A 22778-nucleotide genomic window follows, 5' to 3' on the forward strand; every position below is an offset into this window, starting at 1 on the left:
GCAACAGTTCTGCATACAGTACATTATTTCATCTGTACTTTTGGCTGTTTGCCTGGAGTCCAGCTTTACTTAAAGCGGAACTAAACCCATCGATTTAACTGTTTCTAACAACAGTTACATTCAAGACATGCTGTGAATGATAACTATCACAGTTGCTTGTGCTTTCAACTGAACTGTCAAGCCACCAAAAAGCTGGTGTCATAATGGCTTACATGTGCAGCATCAGGGCAACTGCAGATCAAACAGGTGATGCTAAGATGGCATGCTCCTTATCTGTAAAAGATAGGGTTTAGTTCCACTTTGACGTTTACTTCACAGTCTTCACTACACATATACACTGTACAGGCAGTCCCCGAGTTATGAATATCCGAGTTACGAACATCCCTACTTACGAACGGAGGTGGTGTGACGTCACTGCGGGCCGCTTGCGCTCCACACTGGTCCTGGATACCGCCGAGCAACCATCTTGCAGCGCCAGACACATCCCACACTGCAGCACTGCATGGCCACAAGAGCCTCAAATAGCATGACAGTATATGCAGAAGTACCCGGACCATCCCACATCACTGCACAGGCTGGAGTTACACTTAGAAATGTACTGTTCAAAGTTACAAACAAATTTGACAAAAGAACAAACCTACAGTTCCTATCTTGTTCATAACCTGGGGACCGCCTGTATTGCCAAAAATATTGGGATGCCTGCCTTTACACACACACAAACTTTAATGGCATCCCAGTCTTAGTCCGTAGGGTTCAATATTAAGTTGTCCCACCCTTTGCAGCTATAAAAACTTCAACTCTTCCGGGAAAGGCTGTCCGCAAGGTTTAGGAGGGTGTCTATGGGAATGTTTGACCATTCTTCCAGAAGCACAATTGTGAGGTCAGGCACTGATGGACCTTGTTTGTGCACTGGTGGGCAGTCATGTTGGAACAGGAAGGGGCCATCCCCAAACTGTTCCCACAAAGTTGGGAGCATGAAATTGTCCAAAATGTCTTGGTATGCCGACGCCTTAAGAGTTCTCTTCACTGGAACTAAGGAGCCAAGCTCAACCCCTAAAAAACAACCCCCACACCATAATCCCCCTTCCACCAAATGATTTGGACCAGTACACAAAGCAAGGTCCATAAAGATATGAATGAGAGAGTTTGAGGTGGAGGAACTTCACTGGCCTGCACAGTTCTGACCTCAACCCGATAGAATACCTTTGGGATGAATTAGCGCGGAGACTGCAAGCCAGGCCTTTTCATCTAACACTAGTGCCTGACATCACAAATGCCCTTCTGGAAGAATGGTCAAAAATTCCCATAGACACACTCCTAAACCTTGTGGATTGTCTTCTCAGAAGAGTTGAAGCTGTTATAGCTGCAAAGGGTGGGCCAACTCAATATTGAACCCTACAGACGAAGACTGGGATGCCACTAAAATTCATGTAAAGGCAGAGATCCCAATACTTTTGACAATATAGTATATATTGTGCAAACAAATGGCCACTGCCCCCACCTACAACTGGCCTTTGCAGCAAGGAGCCCATGGAAGGACGACACATGTCAAATATAAACCAAACAAAATTCCCAGCTCAACTTTCCGACCAGCCTGCAACCAACCAAATTATCCTGTCTAACAGTTTGCATTAAAAACAGGGATCTAGATTGCACACATTTGCAAATACATGCGTAAGCTGCAGAGCCACTTCACGGCATGGTTGCAGGCTGATCAGTGGGTTGAGCTAGGTATTTTCTTTGGTTTTTGTTTGACATGCGCCCCCCCTCCCCCCATGTGCTTCTTGCTGCGAAGGCCAGTTATAGGTGGGGGCAGTAGCCATTTGCAGTAGCATCTTGCCTTTCACTGCTCTAACATTTACCACTATGTACTGTATACTTTTAAAGCAAAGGTCCATTTTCTTACCTGCCACCCTGACCACTGCTCTTTCTGCAGGGTCCAGGACAGAATCCTTAGTCTTCCTTTTTTTCTGCTCATGACGTGGCAAATTCCATGGGAGCGTGTCACCTGGTGGACAAGGGGACAAGCTGCCAGACCGTTCACTCCGGCATGACCTTTCACTCCGATATGACCTCTCACTGAGGGTTTCCTCATCTGAAGATGACATGTCTCCTTGGAAGTGTGGGAGTCACTCTATGAATAGATATAAAACGGTATATCAGACAGAGTTTTGTTTCTATTCTGCGGTATTGTTCCATATACTTATACAGTATCTCACAAAAGTGAGTACACCCCTCACATTTTTGTAAATATTTTATTATATCTTTTCATGTGACTACACTGAAGAAATGACACTTTGCTACGATGTAAAGTAGTGAGTGTACAGCTTGCATAAGAGTGTAAATTTGCTGTCCCCTCAAAAGAACTCAACACACAGCCATTAATGTCTAAACCGCTGGCAACGAAAGTGAGTACACCCCTAAGTGAAAATGTCCAAATTGGGCCCAATTAGCCATTTTCCCACCCTGGTGTCATTCGACTTGTTTGTGTTACAAGGTCTCAGGTGTGAATGGGGAGCAGGTGTGTTAAATTTAGTTTTATCAGTCTCACTCTCTCATACTGGTCACTGGAGGTTCAACATGGCACCTCATGGCAAAGAACTCTCTGAGGATCTGAAAAAAAAATGTTGCTCTACATAAAGATGGCCTAGGCTATAAGAAGCTTGCCAAGACCCTAAAACTGAGTTGCAGCATGGTAGCCAAGACCATACAGCAGTTTAAAAGGACAGGTTCCACTCAGAACAGGCCTCGCCATGATCGACCAAAGAACTTGAGTGCACATGCTCGGTGTCATATCCAGAGGTTGTCTTTGGGAAATAGACACATGAGTGCTGCCAGCATTGCGCAGAGGTTGAAGGGGTGGGGGGGTCAGCCTGTCAGTGTTCAGACCATACGCCGCACACTGCATCAAATTGGTCTGCATGGCTGTCATCCCAGAAGGCAGCCTCTTCAAAAGATGATGCAAAATAAAGCCCGCAAACAGTTTGCTGAAGACAAGCAGACTAAGGACATGGATTACGAGAACCATGTCCTGTGGTCTGATGAGACCAAGATAAACTTATTTGGTACAGATGGTGTCAAGCGTGTGTGGCAGCAACCAGGTGAGTAGTACAAAGACAAGTCTGTCATACCTACAGTCAAGCATGATGGTGGGAGTGTCATGGTCTGGGGCTACATAAGTGCTACCGGCACTGGGGGGGGCTACAATTCATTGAGGGAACCAAGAATGCCAACATGTACTGTGACATACTGAAGCAGAGCATGATCCCCTCCCTTTGGAGACTGGGCCACAGGGCAGTATTCCAACATGATAATGACCCCAAACACAGCTCCAAGATGACCACTGCCTTGCTAAAGAAGCTCAGGGTAAAGGTGATGGACTGGCCAAGCATGTCTCCAGACCTAAACCCTATTGAGCATCTGTGGGGCATCCTCAAATGGAAGGTGGAGGAGCGCAAGGTTTCTAACATCCACCAGCTCCGTTATGTTGTCATGGAGGAGTGGAAGAGGACTCCAGTGGCAAACTGTGAAGCTCTGGTGAACTCCATGCCCAAGAGGGTTAAGGCAGTGCTTGAAAAAAAAATGGTGGCCACACAAAATATTGACACTTTGGGCCCAATTTGGACATTTTCACTTAGGGGTGTACTCACTTTTGTTGCCAGCGGTTTAGACATTAATGGCTGTGTGTTGAGTTACTTTGAGGGGACAGCAAATTTACACTGTTATACAAGGTGTACACCCACTACTTTACATTGTAGCAAAGTGTCATTTCTTCAGTGTTGTCACATGAAAAGATATAATAAAATATTTACAAAAATGTGAGGGGTGTACTCACTTTTGTGAGATACTGTATATCATACCAATACAAATGGCATAGCTGCTAAGGATGGCCAATAGAAACATCATGAGTACTGACACATTTGGAAGTATACAGACTAGGTTATGTTCATACAGTTGAAATTCCACAGTTTGTAGAGAACACATTGAGCTATTTTCTTTTTAAATTTTGAAATGGCCACTGGCCCAAGTGTGCTTCCTTCTTCTGCTGCAGCGGCAGAGTTTTGTATCTAGCTGGGTGGAGCCTGATAACTCAGATGACACTAGTTCCCCATCAGTTCTGCTCCTTTTTGATTGACAGCAAGCAGTGGGCAGATCCTTAGCCAACAGACAGCTTGCTTTTAGCTATAGAATCCGCCCACTACCTGCTGTCAATCACAGGGATAGAGCAGACATGATGGGGAACTTGTGTTTCGGCTTCCTCATCCACTCACTGCAGTGTCACTGGTTGTTAGAAGGCTTTCAGTTGTGAAGGCGACAGCATCCTTAACAGCCAGTGACAGCGGCAGCAAATATGTGGCACTCTGTCACTGTGTACAGAGACAGGTTCTTTGTCTGTCTCTGTACGCCAACTTAGAGTAGGTCTTAATTACCTCCAGTTTTGTTATCTAGTAACTGGAGGTAATTATTTTTTTAATTTGGTGCATTAAAGAGGAATAAATGTTACCTTAGCTCCTATCCCTCACTGGCGCCAGCATCTTCTGCTGTGCACCAGTTTTTGGTCATCTTCATTGGCCGGCTCAGAGACAGGCTGGTGGTGTAAGCTGAGCTACACATGCGCAACTCGGTTTACATGCCAGAGAATGCTGCAAGTAGAAAGACAGGTGTGTTTTATTGCAGAGGAGACATTGCATGTCTCTTCTGCAATGAAATGCCTGCCTGCTCGCAGTTTGTGACAGATGAAGTTTAGTTCCGCTTTAATACCATGGCATTGTAAATGTGACTCTATTAGGAGCTACCTGAAATTGCTGCACATGCCAGTAAAGTTACTAAAATGGACAGAAGGGATTTTTGAATCTTATTCATCTGAACATTTTAAAGGGATATAGCACCAGAAAAATGTTTTTACTAAGTGCACAGCTAAGCTGTGAACATCCATTCAGAAAAGGGAGAGGTGTGTTTGTGCCTTATGTTGCCATGGAACTATTTGTGCTCATGCAGGTGCAGAGTAGAGCAGGGTCCCATATAGGGTTGCCACCTCATCCCTTTAAACCCAAACGCAAATTAATTACACAGGTTCTGTGGCTGATTAAGGTGGTAATTAAACTCACTTGGTGCCTTATCTGCATTTAATTAGCCTCAGAACCTGTGTAATTCAAAGGTGTTCGGGTTAAAAGGGATGAGATGGCAACTCTAGTCCCATAGCATCAAAAGAAGAGAAATGATCGTAACACTAAGCCAAAATTCCTAAAGCCGGGATCGAAATGCAGCCAAGTCAGCAGGGATTGACCAAATTTCGATCCATGTATGGGCAGGCTGGTTGTACAGCAGTCGATCTAACAATCGACTGCTGTACATCCAGCCTGTTGGATTTTCCTAATTCGATCAGCACTGCCGACTACAGTCTGCAACGCTGAGGCGTAACTATATGAAGGACACCCCGACCCTTGGTCCCGGGGCCCTTCCCTCCAAGCCTGGGGCCCTTTACTCGAGTCACGGGGCCCTTTATTACAGTTCCACAGCTGGACCCCTTCACATGTTCTGCAGCAAGCCCTCTTCCTGCCGTCTTGGGTAGATTTGCCACCTTTTTTTCAAGCCAAACCTGAACACTTTAGCAGCGCACAGCAAATTTTTAATTGTAGTATACACTATACATATTTTGTGATTAAATAACATTTCTAATCATATAGATTTAATCACAAGAGTCCCTCTTACATCAGAGTCCACAGAGTTCCCCATTACATCTGAATCCACAGAGTTCCCCATTACATCTGAACTCACATAGTTCCCCTTTACATCTGAACTTGCAGAGTATCCCTTTACATCTGATCTCCGCAGAGTTCCCCTTTACGTTTGAACTCCGCAGAGTTCCCCTTTACATCTGAATTCACAGCGTTCTCCTTTACATCTGAACTTGCAGAGTTTCCCTTTACATCTGAACTCGCAGAGTTCCCTTAAACTGTAAGGGTGGACTCTGCAGACTCTGATGTGAGGGAGAATTCTAACTTTTATTTAAGGAGGAACACTGAGAACTCTGATGTAAGGAGAAGACTCTGACGTAAGGGGAAACACTGCAGACTCTGATGTAAAGGGTAACTCTGATATAAGGGGGTCTCTGGTAACCACTTACATCATAGTTCCCAGCATTCCCCTTTAATCAGGGTTCCACTTTATATCACAGTTCGCAAAGCCACCCCTTACATCAGAGTCCGCAGAGCTTCCCTTACATTAGAGTCCGCAGAGCCCCCCTTACACCAGAGTCTGCAGAATTTCACTGTACAGGGGAGCACTGTGGACTTTAATGTAAAAAGAAATTCTGATGTAAGGGGTGCCGTAGACAGCAGTGTCTGTCTTTTTGCAAATATCTCCTAAACTGTGTAGGTTTAGAAGATATTTCTTGGACCTACAGGTAAGCCTTAATCTAGGTTTACATGTAGGTAAAAGTGGTCTGTAAGGGTTTACAACCACTTTAATGTAAAGGTAAACTCTGATGTGTAAGGGGTGCTCTGGGAAGGAGGAATGCTGCAGTCTGGACAGTGTTCACACCATACCTGCATGAAAACTGATGGGAAAACCGCACAAATTTCACTTGCAGAAATACCAGTTTACATCAGTTCACATCAGTTTACATGTGCGTTTTGGTGAGTTTTCATGCACACCAGTTATGTGCCCTGTTCACACCAATGTTGACATCATGCCAGTTTTTTTCCCATGCAGAAAACTGCATACACGTTGCAGATTCATGCACAGAAAAAATCTGCACGGTGAGGTGTGAACAGAGCACATAGAGAACAATTGTTTTCTTTGAGCCCATCTAGAATGCATGCAGCAAAACTGATGTCTCTGCATCATGGTGTGAATGAGGCCTCAGAGAGAGTGTAACAGACACTCTCTGCTTACAGTTGCACTCAGTAGCCCTGCTTTGGAGCCACAGTGCGAGCTCCTGCCCCCAACAGTGGCAGAACGCCAGGGCCCGGTAGCAAGTGCAACCTTTGCGACCTTGGTAGTTCCACCACTGCTGCAACGCTAATTAGTGTAATCTGATGGCAAGGAAGTTACCTTACTGACAGAGTACAATAGCTCAACAGGGAGGATTTCACCATCCACCTCAAATGTGTAGATGGTGGAATCAAGTCTTTTTTTTCAATCTGCTGGTTGAATAAAAAACTTAAAAAAATGACTCAGTGAGCTGCTTTTGTACGCCAGTGTATGTCATTTTCATAAGCATACTGTAAACTTCTATTCTTCCACAGTCCTTGCTACATTTAAACTGGGTTTAAAATGTTTCACTTTATTATATTATGTAATCATTCAGATCGAGTTAGCGCAGATCTAGTTTTAGAAATATATATATATCTATAGATTTATATTATCTACTGTATATATATAGATATATATCTATATATATATAGATATATATCTATATCTATATATATATCTATATAGATATATATATATATATATATATATATATATATTGCCCCATGGGATACCAAAGGACAATATTAAAGTAGAACTATAGGCAAAACTTATTTTTTTCATCTTGCAATAGGGTCCTGAAGGTTATAGCTACGCATCTGCGTTGCAGACTGTAGCCGGCAGCGCTGATCGAATGAGGAAAATCCAACAGGCTGGATGTACAGAAGTCGATTGTTACATATGTATGTGAATGTGAAGCATTTTTTCAGGCATTTAATAAGCTTGTATCAAGCAGTTCTTCAGGCATATAAATTTACACAAAAACTCTAATGACCTGTACACACGATAGGATTCTCCGACAACAAAACCCATGGATTTTTTCCGACGGATGTTGGCTCAAACTTGTCTTGCATACACACGGTCACACAAATCTTGTCGGAAATTCCGAACGTCAAGAACACAGTGACGTACAACGCGTACGACGAGCCAAGAAAATTGGAGTTCAATAGCCATTGCGGCTCTTCTGCTTGATTCGGAGCATGCGTGGAACTTTGTGCGTCGGAATTGTGTACACACGATCAGAATTTACGACAACAGATTTTGTTGTTGGAAAATTTGAGATCCAGATCTCAAATTTTGTGTGACAGAAATTCCGATGGAAAATGTCCGATGGAGCCTACACACGGTCGGAATTTCTGACAACAAGCTCCCATCGAAAAATCCGACCGTGTGTATGGGGCATTACAGGAGCTTCTATTGAAGTCTATGTGGCCAAAAACTCCTGAATACACTCAAAAAAGTTCATATACTTTTTGAGCATAGGCCATAGATTGTAGAGTGACTCAGCATACAAGTGTGAACAGGGACAATTACAAAAAACAGGAGTCTGCATAGGGAAACAAGCAGAAAAAAGTTCAAGCGTAAATGAAGGCTTATTGGTTAATAAACTTTTACTTAAAGTGGATGTAAACTCAATGTCATCCTTTCTAAACTACTGCCATAGGGGTTATCTATAAGGATATACATGCCTCCTGCAAGTATCTTTACCTGTCAAATGCCTCCTCTCTGTCTGTTATTAGACCCGAAAAATTGCATATTCTGTGGGTGGATCTGTTGTCTGGAGCTCGGTGGGTGGAGTTGAGATGTCAGTAGACTCCCCGCCCACCTCTACACTCCCCGCCCACCTCTACACTCCTCGCCCACCTCTACACTCCCCTTGTCAATATGCATTTCTCCTGTATATTTCTAACACTGAACTTCTGCTATGATCTCTAACATCCAGTGAAAAGACAGGAAAGTAACCACATGACTTCAGCATGCCAAATCATGCTGAGGTGTGATACAGCCAATCCTTGCAGAGCTGCTGAAGAAAGGAGTGGGGGAGGGAATTAAAAAATAATGCATGTCTTAGGCTAGTGCACGAGATGTAAATCACCTGTCACTCACAGCAAGGGGGAGGATTTGACAAAGTTTTTCTCAGTTTGTCAAGTTTTATCTCACTGAACAATAAAAGAGGATTGCTCAGAGCTGGATTAACTCTTTGTGGCAAGACTGGGCTCAAATGATAGGAAATCTTATACTCTACAGTATGATATCAAAAAAAATTGGGGGTTTACATCCACTTTAAAGTGTTTGTAAAGGCAATTCTTTTTTCTAAATAACAAACACATCTATACTTACCTACTCTTTGTAATCCTCCTCTTTTCGGGTCCCCCGTCGGCGCTCCTGGCTCATCCTCTCTTGCTGGTGCCCCCAATAGGAAACCGATGGGGGCACTCTTGTGGACTCGCTCCCAAGCCCCGCTTCTGCGTCCATTACCACAGACAGTGGGACTCGCCTCCAACCCCTTTCCCTCTTCAATGACTGAGAGCGCTGACCAGTGTGTTCTGGTGGGGGGCACAATGGAACAGCAGGGGAGATCGCTGTACTAACATCGGATTGTTAGTACAGCGGCTCCTCCCAAGCTTTTTTTTTTTTTTTTTCGTTCAGCCTGCTGGATTGAACGGAAAAAAAAAACTGCTAGTGTGTACTAGGCTTAAGGCTGACCTAGACATATAATACAATGTTCAGACCATGCCTGTCCATTAACTGAAAGAACTTTACCTTTATAAAAAAAAAAGAAGCAATATATTGTGTGAATATTCACATCAATTATCCAATCACGTGCAGATGAAATAAGCAAAAAATTATTTGTTTTTCACATGATTGGAAAATTGAAGTGGATATTCACATAATTTACTGTGTGTGAAGATTCCCAACTTCTTTAGGAAATAAGCCATGGTATCAGCCTTGGGATGGCTCTTCTGCAATAAAAGCTTCTAACCTTCCTGCTCACAAACTTCTTGCACAGCTCAGTGTACAATTTCAGCATGCCTTGGCGAAATGAATTCCCATACGCATGTATAGGAGTTGCATCATCTCGGACTGCTCAATGGAGATGACCAAAGATGTCGAAGCTGGAAGAAGACTGACAGAAGATGTCAATGCCAACAAGGGATCTCAAGGACGTAGCATTGCTAGAGGAGAGGTGGGTATAGCTAACTTGAGTTCCACTTTAGGTTGACATCCCAGTGTAACATTCTTTTCCTAGGTGATAGGCGCTCTGCATTCATTGACTCGGAAGACTCAGCCTAACACATACGTTTTTTAAATAGTTTAAAAGAAAAAGAGGTTGCTTAGAAAATATGAATACACTTTTACCGGCCCTGACAATATAATGTGAAGTGCTAGTTAAAGTGGGGTTCCACCCAAAAAAACAAAAATACATGAAAAATCCTAAAAAAAAAAACCCAAAAAAATTTGGATATATTTTTTTTTTTTACTCACCTCTAAATGCCTGTTGCTAGGGGGTCCCTCGTAGTCTGCCCCTTCCAGTGCCTGGGCTGGTGACATCACTTCCCCCTCGGCACAGGAAGGGCTCGGCTCTGCTCCCTCCCTCCTGTCAATCATCTGGGACCCATTACAGGTCCCAGGTGACTGAGCGGCCAATCACGGCGCACGGCGCCGCTCGCGCATGCGCAGTGGGTGCCAGGCTGTGAAGCCACAGCCCGGCGCCCACAGTTGCAATGCCGGCACCGCTGAACGGAGGGGGAGACGAGCGGGGCTTCGATCCCCCGCATCACTGGACCCAGGGACAGGTAAATGTCCAATTAAAAGTCAGCAGCTGCAGTATTTGTAGCTGCTGACTTTTAATTTTTTTTTTTACATGACCCCCTGGGTGGAACTCCTCTTTAAAGGGGAACTAAACTCTCTTGAGAAGAGCAGATTAACCACTTCAGCCCTGGAAGAATTTTCCCAAACAAAATTGACATTCTTTTTTCCCCACAAATAGAGCTTCCTTTTGGTGGTATTTGATCACCTCTGTGTTTGTTATTTTTTTGCGATATAAACAAAAAAAAGCGACAATTTTGAAAAAAAAAAATTTTTTTTTTACTTTCTGCTATAATACTGGTCCATATCCAAAAAAATATATATAAAAAAAACATTTTTTTTCATCAGTTTAGGCCGATATATATTCTTCTACATATTTTTGGTAAAAAAAAAAATCGCAATAGGTGTATATTGATTGGTTTGAGCAAAAGTTATCACGTCTACAAATTACGGGATTGATTTAGGGACTTTTATTTTTTTTTTTATTGTTTTTACTGGTAAATTGGTAATGGCGGTGATCTGCGATTTTTAGCGGGACTGCGACATTGCGGCGGACAAATCTGTCCCCAAATTACACTTTTTGGGGACCAGTCACATTATTACATTGATCAGTGCTATAAAAATGACTCAGCGTGTTCTAACTGTAGGGGGGATGGGCTTACTGAAACATGACAGAGATCACGGTTCCCGATCACTGGGAACAGTAGAACCCTGTCATGTCATTAGGCAGAACAGGGAGATGCCTTGTTTACATAGGCAGTTCCCCATTCTGCCTCTCCTCGCCGCGATCGCGGGCCGCCTGCAGACATCGAGTCCGCAGGACCCGCGGCATGCGTGCGCCCGCTATCCTGCTTTTACAGGCTGATGTACAGGTACGTCAGTTTGCGCAAGAGAGCCATTCTGCCGACGTATTTCGGCGTGAGCCAGTCGGCAAGTGGGGGGATATGGTCAACATGTGTAAATACATAAGTGATCCATATAGTGAACTTGGTCATCATAGAGGACAAGGGGCACTCTTTATGTCTAGAGTAAAAGTGATTTAATCTCCATACAGTGCCTTGAAAAAGTATTCATACCCCTTCAAATTTTCCACATTTTGTCATGTTACAACCAAAAACACAAAGTGGCACAGAGTTGTGAAGTGGAAGGAAAATGATAAATGGTTTTCAAAATGTTTTACAAATAAATATGTGAAAAGTGTGGCGTGCATTTGTATTCAGCCCCCTTTATTCTGATACCCCTAACCAAAATCTAGTGGAACCAATTGCCTTCAGAAGTCACCTAATTAGTAAATAGAGTTCATCTTTGTGTAGTTTAATCTCTGTATAAATACTGCTGTTCTGTGAAGCCCTCAGAGGTTTATTAGAGAACCTTAGTGAACAAACAGCATCATGAAGACCAAGGAACACACGAGACAGGTCAGGGATGAAGTTGTGGAGAAGTTTAAAGCAGGGTTAGGTTCTTAAAAAAATATCCCAAGCTTTGAACATCTCACGGAGCACTGTTCAATCCATCATGTGAAAATGGAAAGCGTATGGCACAACTGCAAACCTACCAAGACATGGCTGTCCACCTAAACTGACAGGCCGGGCAATGAGAGCATTAATCAGAGCAGGGCCCTCTGATTCCTCTTGTACCAAATTGTAATGTAACTATAACGTCTGCCTTCATTTTGTTAAGCACTGCGCAAACTGTTGGTGCTATATAAATCCTGTATAATCAGTGTTGCCAACCCCCCTGAAGTAAAATTTACCGTTAGGACCCCAAAATTTACAAACGCAGCCAATTTTTTACTGGCAAAAGTCATGGCATTTACTGAAGGAGCCACATTTTTTACTGACACTGCAAAAAAGTACCTACAATGCCTGTTTTCAGTGCTAAACAGCGCAAATATCAATATGTAAACTATAACTGGTACAGGGGTCAGAGGCTGTGTGGACATGGTACAGGGGTCAGAGGCTGTGTGGACATGGTACAGGATGGGGTCTGTCTCTGTGGATGGCTCTGCTCCTGCTCAGTCACTCTGTCTATCTGTCCTCCCTTCTCCTCCTCCATACTTGGCTCAGTATAGGTAGGTAAGCACAATACACATCTGAGGTCTGACTGACCTGGATGGATGGATAGTCAGTGCTCCATTCCGGAATCCTATCCAGGCCAGGCACAGGCATCATCGACCTCCCTGGACCCCTGCTGTGGTGAAGCGCCACCGAGAACGAGCGCCAGCCATTCAAAAATGGCGCCAGGCAGCGACACTACATCACTGCGCATGCGCCCGCCTGTGGCACCCAGCCGATCGTGTACGAGTTCTCTCGAGCCCGGCAGGCTTGGAACAGCGCATGCACAGTAGCGCTGTCGGCCTGCAGCCATCTTTTTTTACGGGCACCGCTGCCTGTAATGGACATTAACGGGCACCCCGAAAATGGGGTGAAATTTACAGGCTGCCCGTAAATTATTGGTCGGTTGGCAACACTGTGTATAATGTAGCAAGGTCCCCGGCCTCTTTCAGTCTAATGAGAACCTCCAGGGCCAGAGATAACTGACATCCTTCAGTATATGGTGGGTTGTGAGGCATAATGGGTGTAAAGTAGTAAGAGTCTTTGGGCTCCAGACACTTCTTGAATGCAAAAGAGATTTAACTTCTCTTAACAGAACTTTGGGAGAGAGGGTTACACCGAGGACACCCCTAGGTAGTTGCAAGATTAATTGGCAGACTCCAAGACTTCAACAGGAGGACAGCCATGCAGGGAAAAGCATCCAGCAAGACGCCACATCTGCATGTGTAGGAATGCTGTCTCCGATGGCAGTCTTTAACAGTTCCTAACACAAAGTGTAATGCCGCGTACACACGAGCGGACTTTACGGCAGACTTTGCCCGGCGGACTTTTCGACGTACTTTACGACAGACTTTCTGAATGAACGGACTTGCCTACACACAATCCACCAAAGTCCGTCGAATTCGTACGTGATGACGTACGACCGGACTAAAACAAGGAAGTTCATAGCCAGTAGCCAATAGCTGCCCTAGCGTGGCTTTATGTCCGTCGAACTAACATACAGACGGCGGACTTTTCGACCGGACTCGATTTCGACGGATTCATTTAAAACATGTTTCAAATCTAAGTCTGTCCAACTTTTGAGAAAACAAAGTCCGCTGGAGCCCACACACGATCCAATTTTCCGACCAAATCCCGTCCGCCGGGCAAAGTCTGCCATAAAGTCCGCTCGTGTGTACGCGGCATAACAGTTCCTTCGCTTCCACTACAAACACTTCAGCCCACTGAGCTCCCAGTCTCTCTCACTAGACTAGACGATTCACTGCTACTGAATCCCTTGAGCTCCTCCAATCTTCACAGTGGTTTCTTCCTCAAGCCTCACCCCCGCTTCTCTGCTAGGTCCCTAGCTTGGCACTCAAGATACTTCTCAAGCGTCACCCCCACTGGCCTGCTCGGTCCCTGGCTTGACACACAAGGCTGCTCTGCAAACCACACCTCTGCTGGCTGGGTTCCTGGCTTGATACCCACTGAAATTTCCCGATTCTTCACCGTCCCCGGTTGGTGAGAATACTGCTCCAGTACTTGCTTCAGCTACTCACTGTGGTCCCTGATAATAAGGTGAATGGTCCCTTAGGAGCGACAGCTTCCCCTCTACCACCGACCACGACAGGTTCTCTGGGCGGAATAACTGTCCCAGAACCGTTGGACTGCAAGCTGCAATCCCAACCCTGCACTGCTCTCTTGCTTCTGGATAGGCCGTCAGACAGCCCAGCAGTCAGATGTGCCCGGGATAGGCCCAAACTCCGGCCTAGCAGCCCGGGCAATGCAACACACGTCCACCCAGACAGCGGTCTAGGTGGCACAGAACAGCGATCACCTGACTCCATCCAAATATATAGGCTCTCCCAGCAGGCCCAGGGATCCAAGAAAACCCTTGCCCATTGGCTGAGATACCCCATATATAAATATTGTGACCTTGCATTGCCCTTCTCTTATCTAATGCCACCAGGTACCCGGCCACCTAGCGGCAAAAGAGAGGAGTGCAGCAATTACAGACTTAGAATGAAATCAATTGATCCTCAACAATTAGCCAAGGCAGCTATAACCTGGCAGGTAAATGAAGGAGCAATCCTCCCTAAACACCAGGGTGCTACAATAATAATAATAATAATAATCAGAGAAGCAGCCAAGAGGCCCATGGTAACTCTGGAGAAGCTGCAGAGATCCACAGCTCAGATTTCAATTTATAAATACTGTACTGGTGACCCCACAATAGGGATAAAACATTTTTGCGGAAGGGAGTTTAACAAGACACGTGGCCACTCATTAAAATTAGAAGAAAAGAGGTTTAACCTTAAACTACGTAGAGGGTTCTTTACTGTAAGAGCGGCAAGGATGTGGAATTCCCTTTCACAGGCGGTGGTCTCAGCTGGGAGCATCGATAGTTTCAAAAACTATTAGATAAGCCCCTGAACGACCGCAACATACAGGGATATACAATGTAATACTGACATATAATCACACACATAGGTTGGACTTCATGGTGTCTTTTTTCAACCTCACCTATTACCTATTACTAACTAACACTGCACATCATCCTGAACACAACATCCCCACCGTGAAACATGGTGGTGGTAGAATCATGTTGTGGGGATACTTTTCTTAAAGAGGGGAGCTGATCATAGTTGATGGGACGATGAATGGAGCCAAATACAGGGCAATCTTAAAAGAAAAACTGTTAGAATCTGCAAAAGACTTCCAGCAAGACAACGACCCTCAACATACAGCTGGAGCTACAATGGAATGGTTTAGATCAAAGCATATTCGTGTGTTAGAATGGCCCGGTCAAAGTCCAGACCTAAATCCAATTGAGAATCTGTGGCAAGATTGGAAATTGCTGTTCACAGACGCTCTCCATCCAATCTGACAGAGCTTGAGCTATTCTGCAAAGAAGAATGGGCAAACATTTCACTCCCTAGATGTGCAAAGCTGGTAGAGACATCCCAAAAAAGACTTACAGCTGTAATTGCAGGGAAAGGTGGTTCTAAGTATTGACTCGGGGGGCTGAATACAAATGCACAACACACATGTCACATTTATTTGTAAAAAAAGTTGAAAACCATTTATAATTTTCCTTCCACTTCACAATTATGTGCAACTTTGTGTTGGTCTATTACACAAAATCCCAATAAAATACATTTACGTTTTTGGTTGTAACATGACAAAATGTTGAAAATTTCAAGCGGCATGAATACTTTTTCAAGGCACTGTATATGGGAAGGCTTCTTCACAGTAAAATCTGTGAAAATGTGGAATAGACTCCCTCAAGAGCTAGTTCTAGCCAGCTCAGTAGATTGTTTTAACCGCTTGCTGACCGCCGCACACAGATATACATTGTCAGAATGGCACAGGCAGGCAAATGGGTGTATAGGTACGTCCCTTTAAATTTGCCGCCTTTCGGATGTGAGCGGGCTGCACGCCATGGGAACGTGCCCGTGAGTCCCGGGAACTCGATGTTCGCCGTCAGCCAGCGATTGCGGTGTTGAGAGGTAGAACGGGGAAATGTCTATGTAAACAAGGCATTTCCTCATTCTGCCTTGTGACATGACAGAGATCACTGCTCCCTGTCTTCGGGAGCAGTGATCACTGTCATGTCCTAGGTAGCCCATCCCCCAACAGTTAGAATCACTCCCTAGGACACACCTAACCCCTTGATCTCCCCCTAGTGTTTAACCCCTTCCCTGCCAGTGTCATTTGCACAGTAATCAGTGCATTTTTATAGCACTGATCGCTGTATAAATGACAATGGTCATAAAATAGTGTCAAAAGTGTCCGCTGTGTCCGCCATAATGTCGCAGTCACGATAAAAATCGCAGATAGCCGCCATTACTAATAAAAAAAATTAATAATAAAAATGCCATAAAACTATCCCCTATTTTGTAGACGCTATAACTTTTGCTCAAACCAATCAATATACGTTTATTGCGATTTTTTTTACCAAAAGTATGTAGAAGAATACATAAAGGCCTAAACTGAGGAAAAAAATGTTTTTTTTATATATTTTTGGGGCATATTTATTATAGCAAAAAAGTAAAAAATATATTTTTTTTTTTTCAAAATTGCTGCTCTTTTTTTGATTATAGCACAAAAAATAAAAACCACAGAGGTGATCAAATACCACCAAAAGAAAGCTCTATTTGTGGGGAAAAAAAGGACGTCAATTCTGTTTGGGTGCAACGTCGCACGACCGGGCAATTGTCAGTTAAAGCGATGCAGTGCCGAATCGCAAAAAAGGGCTTGGTCAGGAAGGGGGTAAAATCTTCCAGGGCTGAAGTGGTTAAGAAAGGCATGGATTTTTCCCTAAATGCACATAATATAACTGGATACTAATACCGTATTTATCGGCGTATAACACGCACTTTTTTCCCCTTAAAATCAGGGGAAAATCGCGGGTGCGTGTTATACGCCGATCCCCTGCGATCCTGACCTGTCAGAACTAAAAAATCGCTGACCGCGATTTGAAAATGGCGCCGCCGGCGCCGAAATACACAGTGCCGGTCCTCGGCTCTTCTCGGCGGCTTTCGGTTTCACTCGAGCGCCGCCCGAACCTAGCCGAGTATACTCGGCTAGTTTCGGATAGCTCCGCTCACCGTCCGAGTGGAACCGAAAGTAAACGAGAGCCGCCGAGAAGAGCCGAGGACCGGCTCTGTGTATTTCGGCGCCGGCGGCGCCATTTTCAAATCGCGGTCGGCGATTTTGAAGCTCAGAGGCTTCAGCAAGACTGCACTGGGGCAAAGCTGGACTGGGGCAAGGCTGGACTGGACACTGGGGAAGGCTGCACTGACATGGCTGCACTGACATGGCTGCACTGACATGGCTGCACTAGCAAGGCTGCACTGACAAGGCTGCACTGACATGGCTGCACTAGCAAGGCTGCACTGACATGGCTGCACTGGGCAAGGCTGGACTGGGGCAAGGCTGCACTGAGAAGGCTGCAATGATGGGCATTTAAATGTAAGTTTTTTTCCCTTCAACTTCCCTCCTAAAAGTTTCTTTTCCTTAAAATTCCCTCCTAAATTGAGGTGCGTGTTATACGCCGGTGCGTGTTATACGCCGATAAATACGGTATTTTATAGGTAAGATTGATCCAGGGAATATCCGATTGCCTGTTGGGGGATCAGGAAGGATTTTTTTTCCCCTCTGGATCCACTGTGGGTATAGGATAGTGTATATGGAGGTTTTCTATGTGTGTGTTTTTTTTTTATCTGTGTTGGTTGAACCGGATAGATATGTGTCTTTTTTCAACCAGACTAACTGTGTGAACCCAGAAATTTAACCGTTTCCCAAAACAGTTACATTCAAGGTATGCTGAGTGCTAACTGTCACATTGATTGGGCTCTCAACCAAACTGCCAAGCCATCAAATGGCTGGTGTCATAACTGATCACATGTGCAGCACCATGGCAACTGCAAATCAAATAGAGGCCAAGATGGCAGCTTTCATGGCTTTAAAGGAGGAGGGTTTAGTTTCGCTTTAACCACTTGCCGACCACCCGCCACAGTTATACTGCGGCAGGTCAGCTCTATTGCGTGAATCGTTGTAGGTGTACGTCGCTTCGTGCAATAGATACAGTGGGCACATGCACGGTGCCTCCGGCGCCAATGCGCTTGGCCGGCGGCTGCGATGTCTGCTCCACAGAGTGTCAGGGCTGGGCTCAGCCCTTTCTTCTCTGAGCTGGCCGCTCAGCTGTTGGCTAATTGCCAGCTCCTATCTCTCCACGGTGATTCACCTGCTGATGATATCCTGCTCGTCAGTCCTGCCTACTTAAGCCGTCCAGCCCAGATGATCTCTGCCTTCGCCTTGGTCAACAACACAGAAACTGTTTTTGTTTATAGCGCAAAAAATAAAAAACGCAGAGGTGATCAAATACCACCAAAAGAAAGCTCTATTTGTGGGGAAAAAAAAGGACATCACTTTTGTTTGGGCACAATGTTGCATGACCGTGCAATTGTCAGTCAAATCGACGAAGTGCTGTATCGCAAAAAATGGTCTGGTCATTAAGGGGGTAAATCCTTCCAGTCCTTAAGTGGTTAAAGTGTATATCAAGCCAAAACTTTTCTTCTTAGTTTTAGATAGAAAAGGGGAGGCTTAGAACCCCTGTAAAGTTATTATTGCTATCCAATCTCTCTCTGATAGAGAGATTTCCCATGACTTCCTGTCCTGCTGATAATGTTTTAAAAGACAGGAAGTATAAGGAACTCTACAAAAGCAACACAAATAGATATAAAAAAAAGTAGGGGAAAGCTAGAAACCCTGTTCTATTTTTGTCTCTGTTGCAGACTTTCCCTTACTTTCCATCTGTTCAGAATTGTTGTCATTGTGACACAAAATGAGGGTAAAGCTCTTTGAACTAACACCTAAATAGCAGTAAAAAACAGGCAGGCGTGTTAAGCAAGGAGAGGAGTTTTGAGAACTCTTTTGACATATTGCCAATTTGATTCCAGAACACTTAATTAACTATTTTCAAGGGGACTTTATCATATAATGTATTACCATCTGCTCTCTGTAACTGAGATCAAAGTAAAACTGATTTGATAAATGGGTATGGGCATTCAGTGCAGCGGGATCCAGTACGGCTGGATGGTTGTAGCTACTTACCAACTACTCATGGAACAGTCTACCCAGGGTTTAGGCTCATGGATAAAAGGTATCTATGAGAATGTTAGCACAATGATCAAGAAACAAATACATGTCTGTAAACCCTCCCTGACAACAACCTTGGCCAAGCCTTCTCCAGGGAAGATTGTCATGTTTGTAGACTAATCATTCATGGGGCAGATCATATAATATATGGCCAATGTACTAACTGCCAGTCGCTATCTGAGGTAGGCCTAGGTTTGCCACCTGTCTGGGATTCACCCAGACAGTCGGGGTTTTGAATCATGTGTCCAGGTTTCAGGCAGACTGAAACCTGGACATTATTCAGACCGGGCTGTGGCTCCCCAGGTAACCAAGATAGTCATACACAAATCTTTTGCCGTCTGGGAGCTGTGGGCGGCTGTCTGGAGGCAGGTTCGGCATCACTGGGGGGCAGGGCGATGATGTGAATTTGGCCGCACCCACTGTTTGCTGCGGCACGCTATGCGCACCACATTACTACTGTCCTTGGGGCACCCAAAGGTGTCCCAGGCCGTTAACATTTTCGGGTTTGGCTTGAAGAAAAGGTGGCAACCCTAGGTAGGCCCCCTGACACTGGTGCCTACCTCATTGTATAAAAACTTAAGAAAATAGGTTCACCTGCTCTAAAAGGTGATAGTTGGAACACTATTCCTTTGCTCTGAGGACCACTTCTTCATATCAAAGCGTTTATTCCGTATGGGCTTGTTCACACAGGTTGCAGGCAAGTGCAGGTATTCTTCCCTCCTGTAGGTGGCACTGTGCCATTGTTACATGAGAGAAGGATTTAATAAGGGAATTGGTCCCTTAGGCCAGTGGTTCTCAACCTCAGTCCTCAAGTACCTACAGGCCATGTTTGCAGGTTTTCCTTTATCTTGCACATGTGCTTTAAATCAGAGTCAATGGCTTGGTATTTTGGACAGCTATTTTATCTAAGAGAAATTCCCAAAACATGGTCTGTTGGGGGTACTTGAGGACTGAGGTTGAGAACCACTGCCTCAGGCAGCTCATAGATGATCTGATTTTCTTTTCTTCCACCATGGGTAAAAGGAAAGAAAATTGCTTGTATTCCTCCATCAACACAGTCAGCATTAATGGGGCAATGCCTCCCGCAGCGCCAATGTGTTTTTCCAGCCGGGAAGGCTCCTTATAGCCGCCAGCAGTAATTAAATGTAAAAAAAACCTGACAGGATGGTTGTACCCAAGTCATTAAAAGAACCGACTTGGGTACAATCAGCCTGCCCATACATACATACATACATTCACAAATCTTGAATTTATGTATGGCTGGCTTTAGAGACTTCATCTGTTGTCTCAGGGATAGAAGGTGTCCAGCTGGATGCAGAGCGCTCAAGAGACATAGGTGGCCATTCTGTAGGGAAACCATCTAAATAGGGGGGGGGGCCCTGTCATTTGGGTGCATATTAAAGTGGTAGTAAAATATTTTTATTTATTTGTACCTACAGGTGAGCTTATAATAAAGCTTGTCTGTAGGGAAAATGAATATCTCCTAAACGTGCACCGTTTAGGAGATATGCGGTGTCTTTGCAGTCGGTGGCAGCACCGGCGCATGCACTCTGAAGGAATGGCATACCCATGCCGTTCCTTCAGAGCTGTGTGCCGCTGCCAAAACTCCCATGCGCATGCACGGGGGTGACTTCATCGTGACTTGGCCAGTCAAGTGGCCGAAGTGCATGAACCCGTAAAGGAAGACTGGATAAAGATTGAAGCCTCTGCAATTGTAACAGCACGCCACTGGAGGGCTTTGTTTCAAGGTAAGTCTTTCATAATGTGCTAGTATGCGGTGCATGCTACGCTAGGAGTGGGAATTTGTACTAGGAGTGGGTATATGGTTTAGAATTTATACTAGGACTGGGGATTTGGGCGGGGGAGGGGGGATTTGTGCAAGGAGTGGGGATTTGGAAGGAAAGAAAAAGTGTGCTAGGAGGGGGGATTTTTTTTTTTTTGGGCAGGGGAGATTTGTGAGAGATTAGGGGAGATTTGAGCTGGAAGGTGGGATTGGGGGGCAGAGATTTGTGCTGGGATGGGGATTTGGACTGTAAGGATGGGGAATTTTTGCATTTTTGTTTGGGGCTTGCAGAGGGAATTTATGCCTAGGGGGTGAGCTTGTTGATTAGTGCTGTTTTTTTTTCACCTTGAGTGCTAGATGACCTTGTCCCAGCACTGCCCTCACTGCACAAAATGCACTCAACAGATCTCCTCCTCCCTACATAACACATAGTTGAGATAAGGTTCCCTTACAGACACAGCCTTGATCTGCACAATGTGTAGCTGGCTGCTATGTTGCAGTTCTGACCTGTGAAGCACCCTGATCAGATTGGCAGCTGCAGTAGCCACCTACACAATGTGTGGAGGGATACTGATCTCAGCTATGTACTATGTGGGGAGGAGGAGATCTCTTAAGTGCCCTGCCAGCAGTGACCCTGTCCTCAACTCTGCTGACCACTGTCTTCCGCCAAACTGACCCCTGTACCCCGCCCTGCTAACCCCTGTCCTCTGCACTGCTGACTCCAATCTTCTATCCTTTTGACCCCATCTATCCTCTGCCATGTTTACCCTTGTACACTGCCTTGATAACCCACTGTACATTGCCCTACAAACTGCCAACCCTAACTGCCAAGCCCTGCTGATCCCCATTACACTGCTCTATGGACTCATATACACTGCCCTGTCAACTTTGCATCCTCTGCCCCCCTGACATTGTTCACTGCACCCCCAAATCAGACAGCCTAGATCTGGCCCTCTGGGGGAAGTGAGAGAATGAGCGATACCTCACTTTTTGAGTAAAGTTCTGTTTTAAGCTGGACAGATGGAGTTGTACTCATGCCCTTGAGAAAGTCACGTGATCAGTCGGGAGGAGCCGGGTAACGTCACTTCTGGATGCGGCCGAGACCAGAAGTTTTGAATTTTATTGATGCTGACTGTTCTTGTCTTATATGTAAGTTACTACTTTTTAAATAAATTACCTTTTACGGAATTGTTGCACTATGGAGATCTCCTTTATCTTATATGGCCTCTGAATGGAGGAGAGTGAGAAGAACGTATATGGTACAGTGGGAGAGCTCTGTATACTTATCATCCCCAATTGCTGCCTTTACACCTTGTTCCTGGTTTGGTGTAAGGAGAGGAGAGGAGTAGAGATTGGAAGGTGATCTGCCATTAAGGATTTATTTACCCAAAGTGCTGTTAGACCTGCTGTGGTCTTTGTTTAACTGCTTGCCGACCAGCCGCCATCACTATACTGTGGCAGGTTGGCACTGCTGTGTGAATCACCGTACGTGTACGTCGGCCGCTTTAAGGGCTATAGGGGTTGCACGCTCCCACGGCACGATGCCGAAGTTGATGCGCATGCCCGGCAGCCACGATGTCCGCCAGCGACCCGCGATCGATCCTCAGAGGGCCAGAACGGGGATCTGTCAATGTAAACAGACAGATCCCCATGCTGTCAAGGTAGTAGAGAGAGATCTGCTGTTCCTAGTGATCAGGAACAGCAATCTCTCTATTCCCAATCAGTCCCCTCCC

The 22778-nt window shown here is 45.0% G+C and overlaps 1 protein-coding gene across 10 annotated transcripts in view; it reads right to left on the reverse strand.

The window, feature by feature from the left end:
* MACF1 (microtubule actin crosslinking factor 1) overlaps positions 1-22778 on the reverse strand; it is a 437650-nt gene that overhangs the window by 412053 nt on the left and 2819 nt on the right. For all 10 annotated transcript variants that reach the window (XM_073615331.1, XM_073615324.1, XM_073615314.1 and 7 more), the window contains exon 2: positions 1907-2134. In XM_073615331.1, coding sequence (XP_073471432.1) covers positions 1907-2108 — 202 coding nt within the window. In that variant the 5' untranslated portion in view covers positions 2109-2134. The remainder of the gene's footprint in view (positions 1-1906; positions 2135-22778) is intronic.

Source organism: Aquarana catesbeiana, linkage group LG02 (genome assembly GCF_042186555.1).
Source record: "Aquarana catesbeiana isolate 2022-GZ linkage group LG02, ASM4218655v1, whole genome shotgun sequence".
In the NCBI taxonomy this organism is placed as follows: domain Eukaryota; kingdom Metazoa; phylum Chordata; class Amphibia; order Anura; family Ranidae; genus Aquarana; species Aquarana catesbeiana.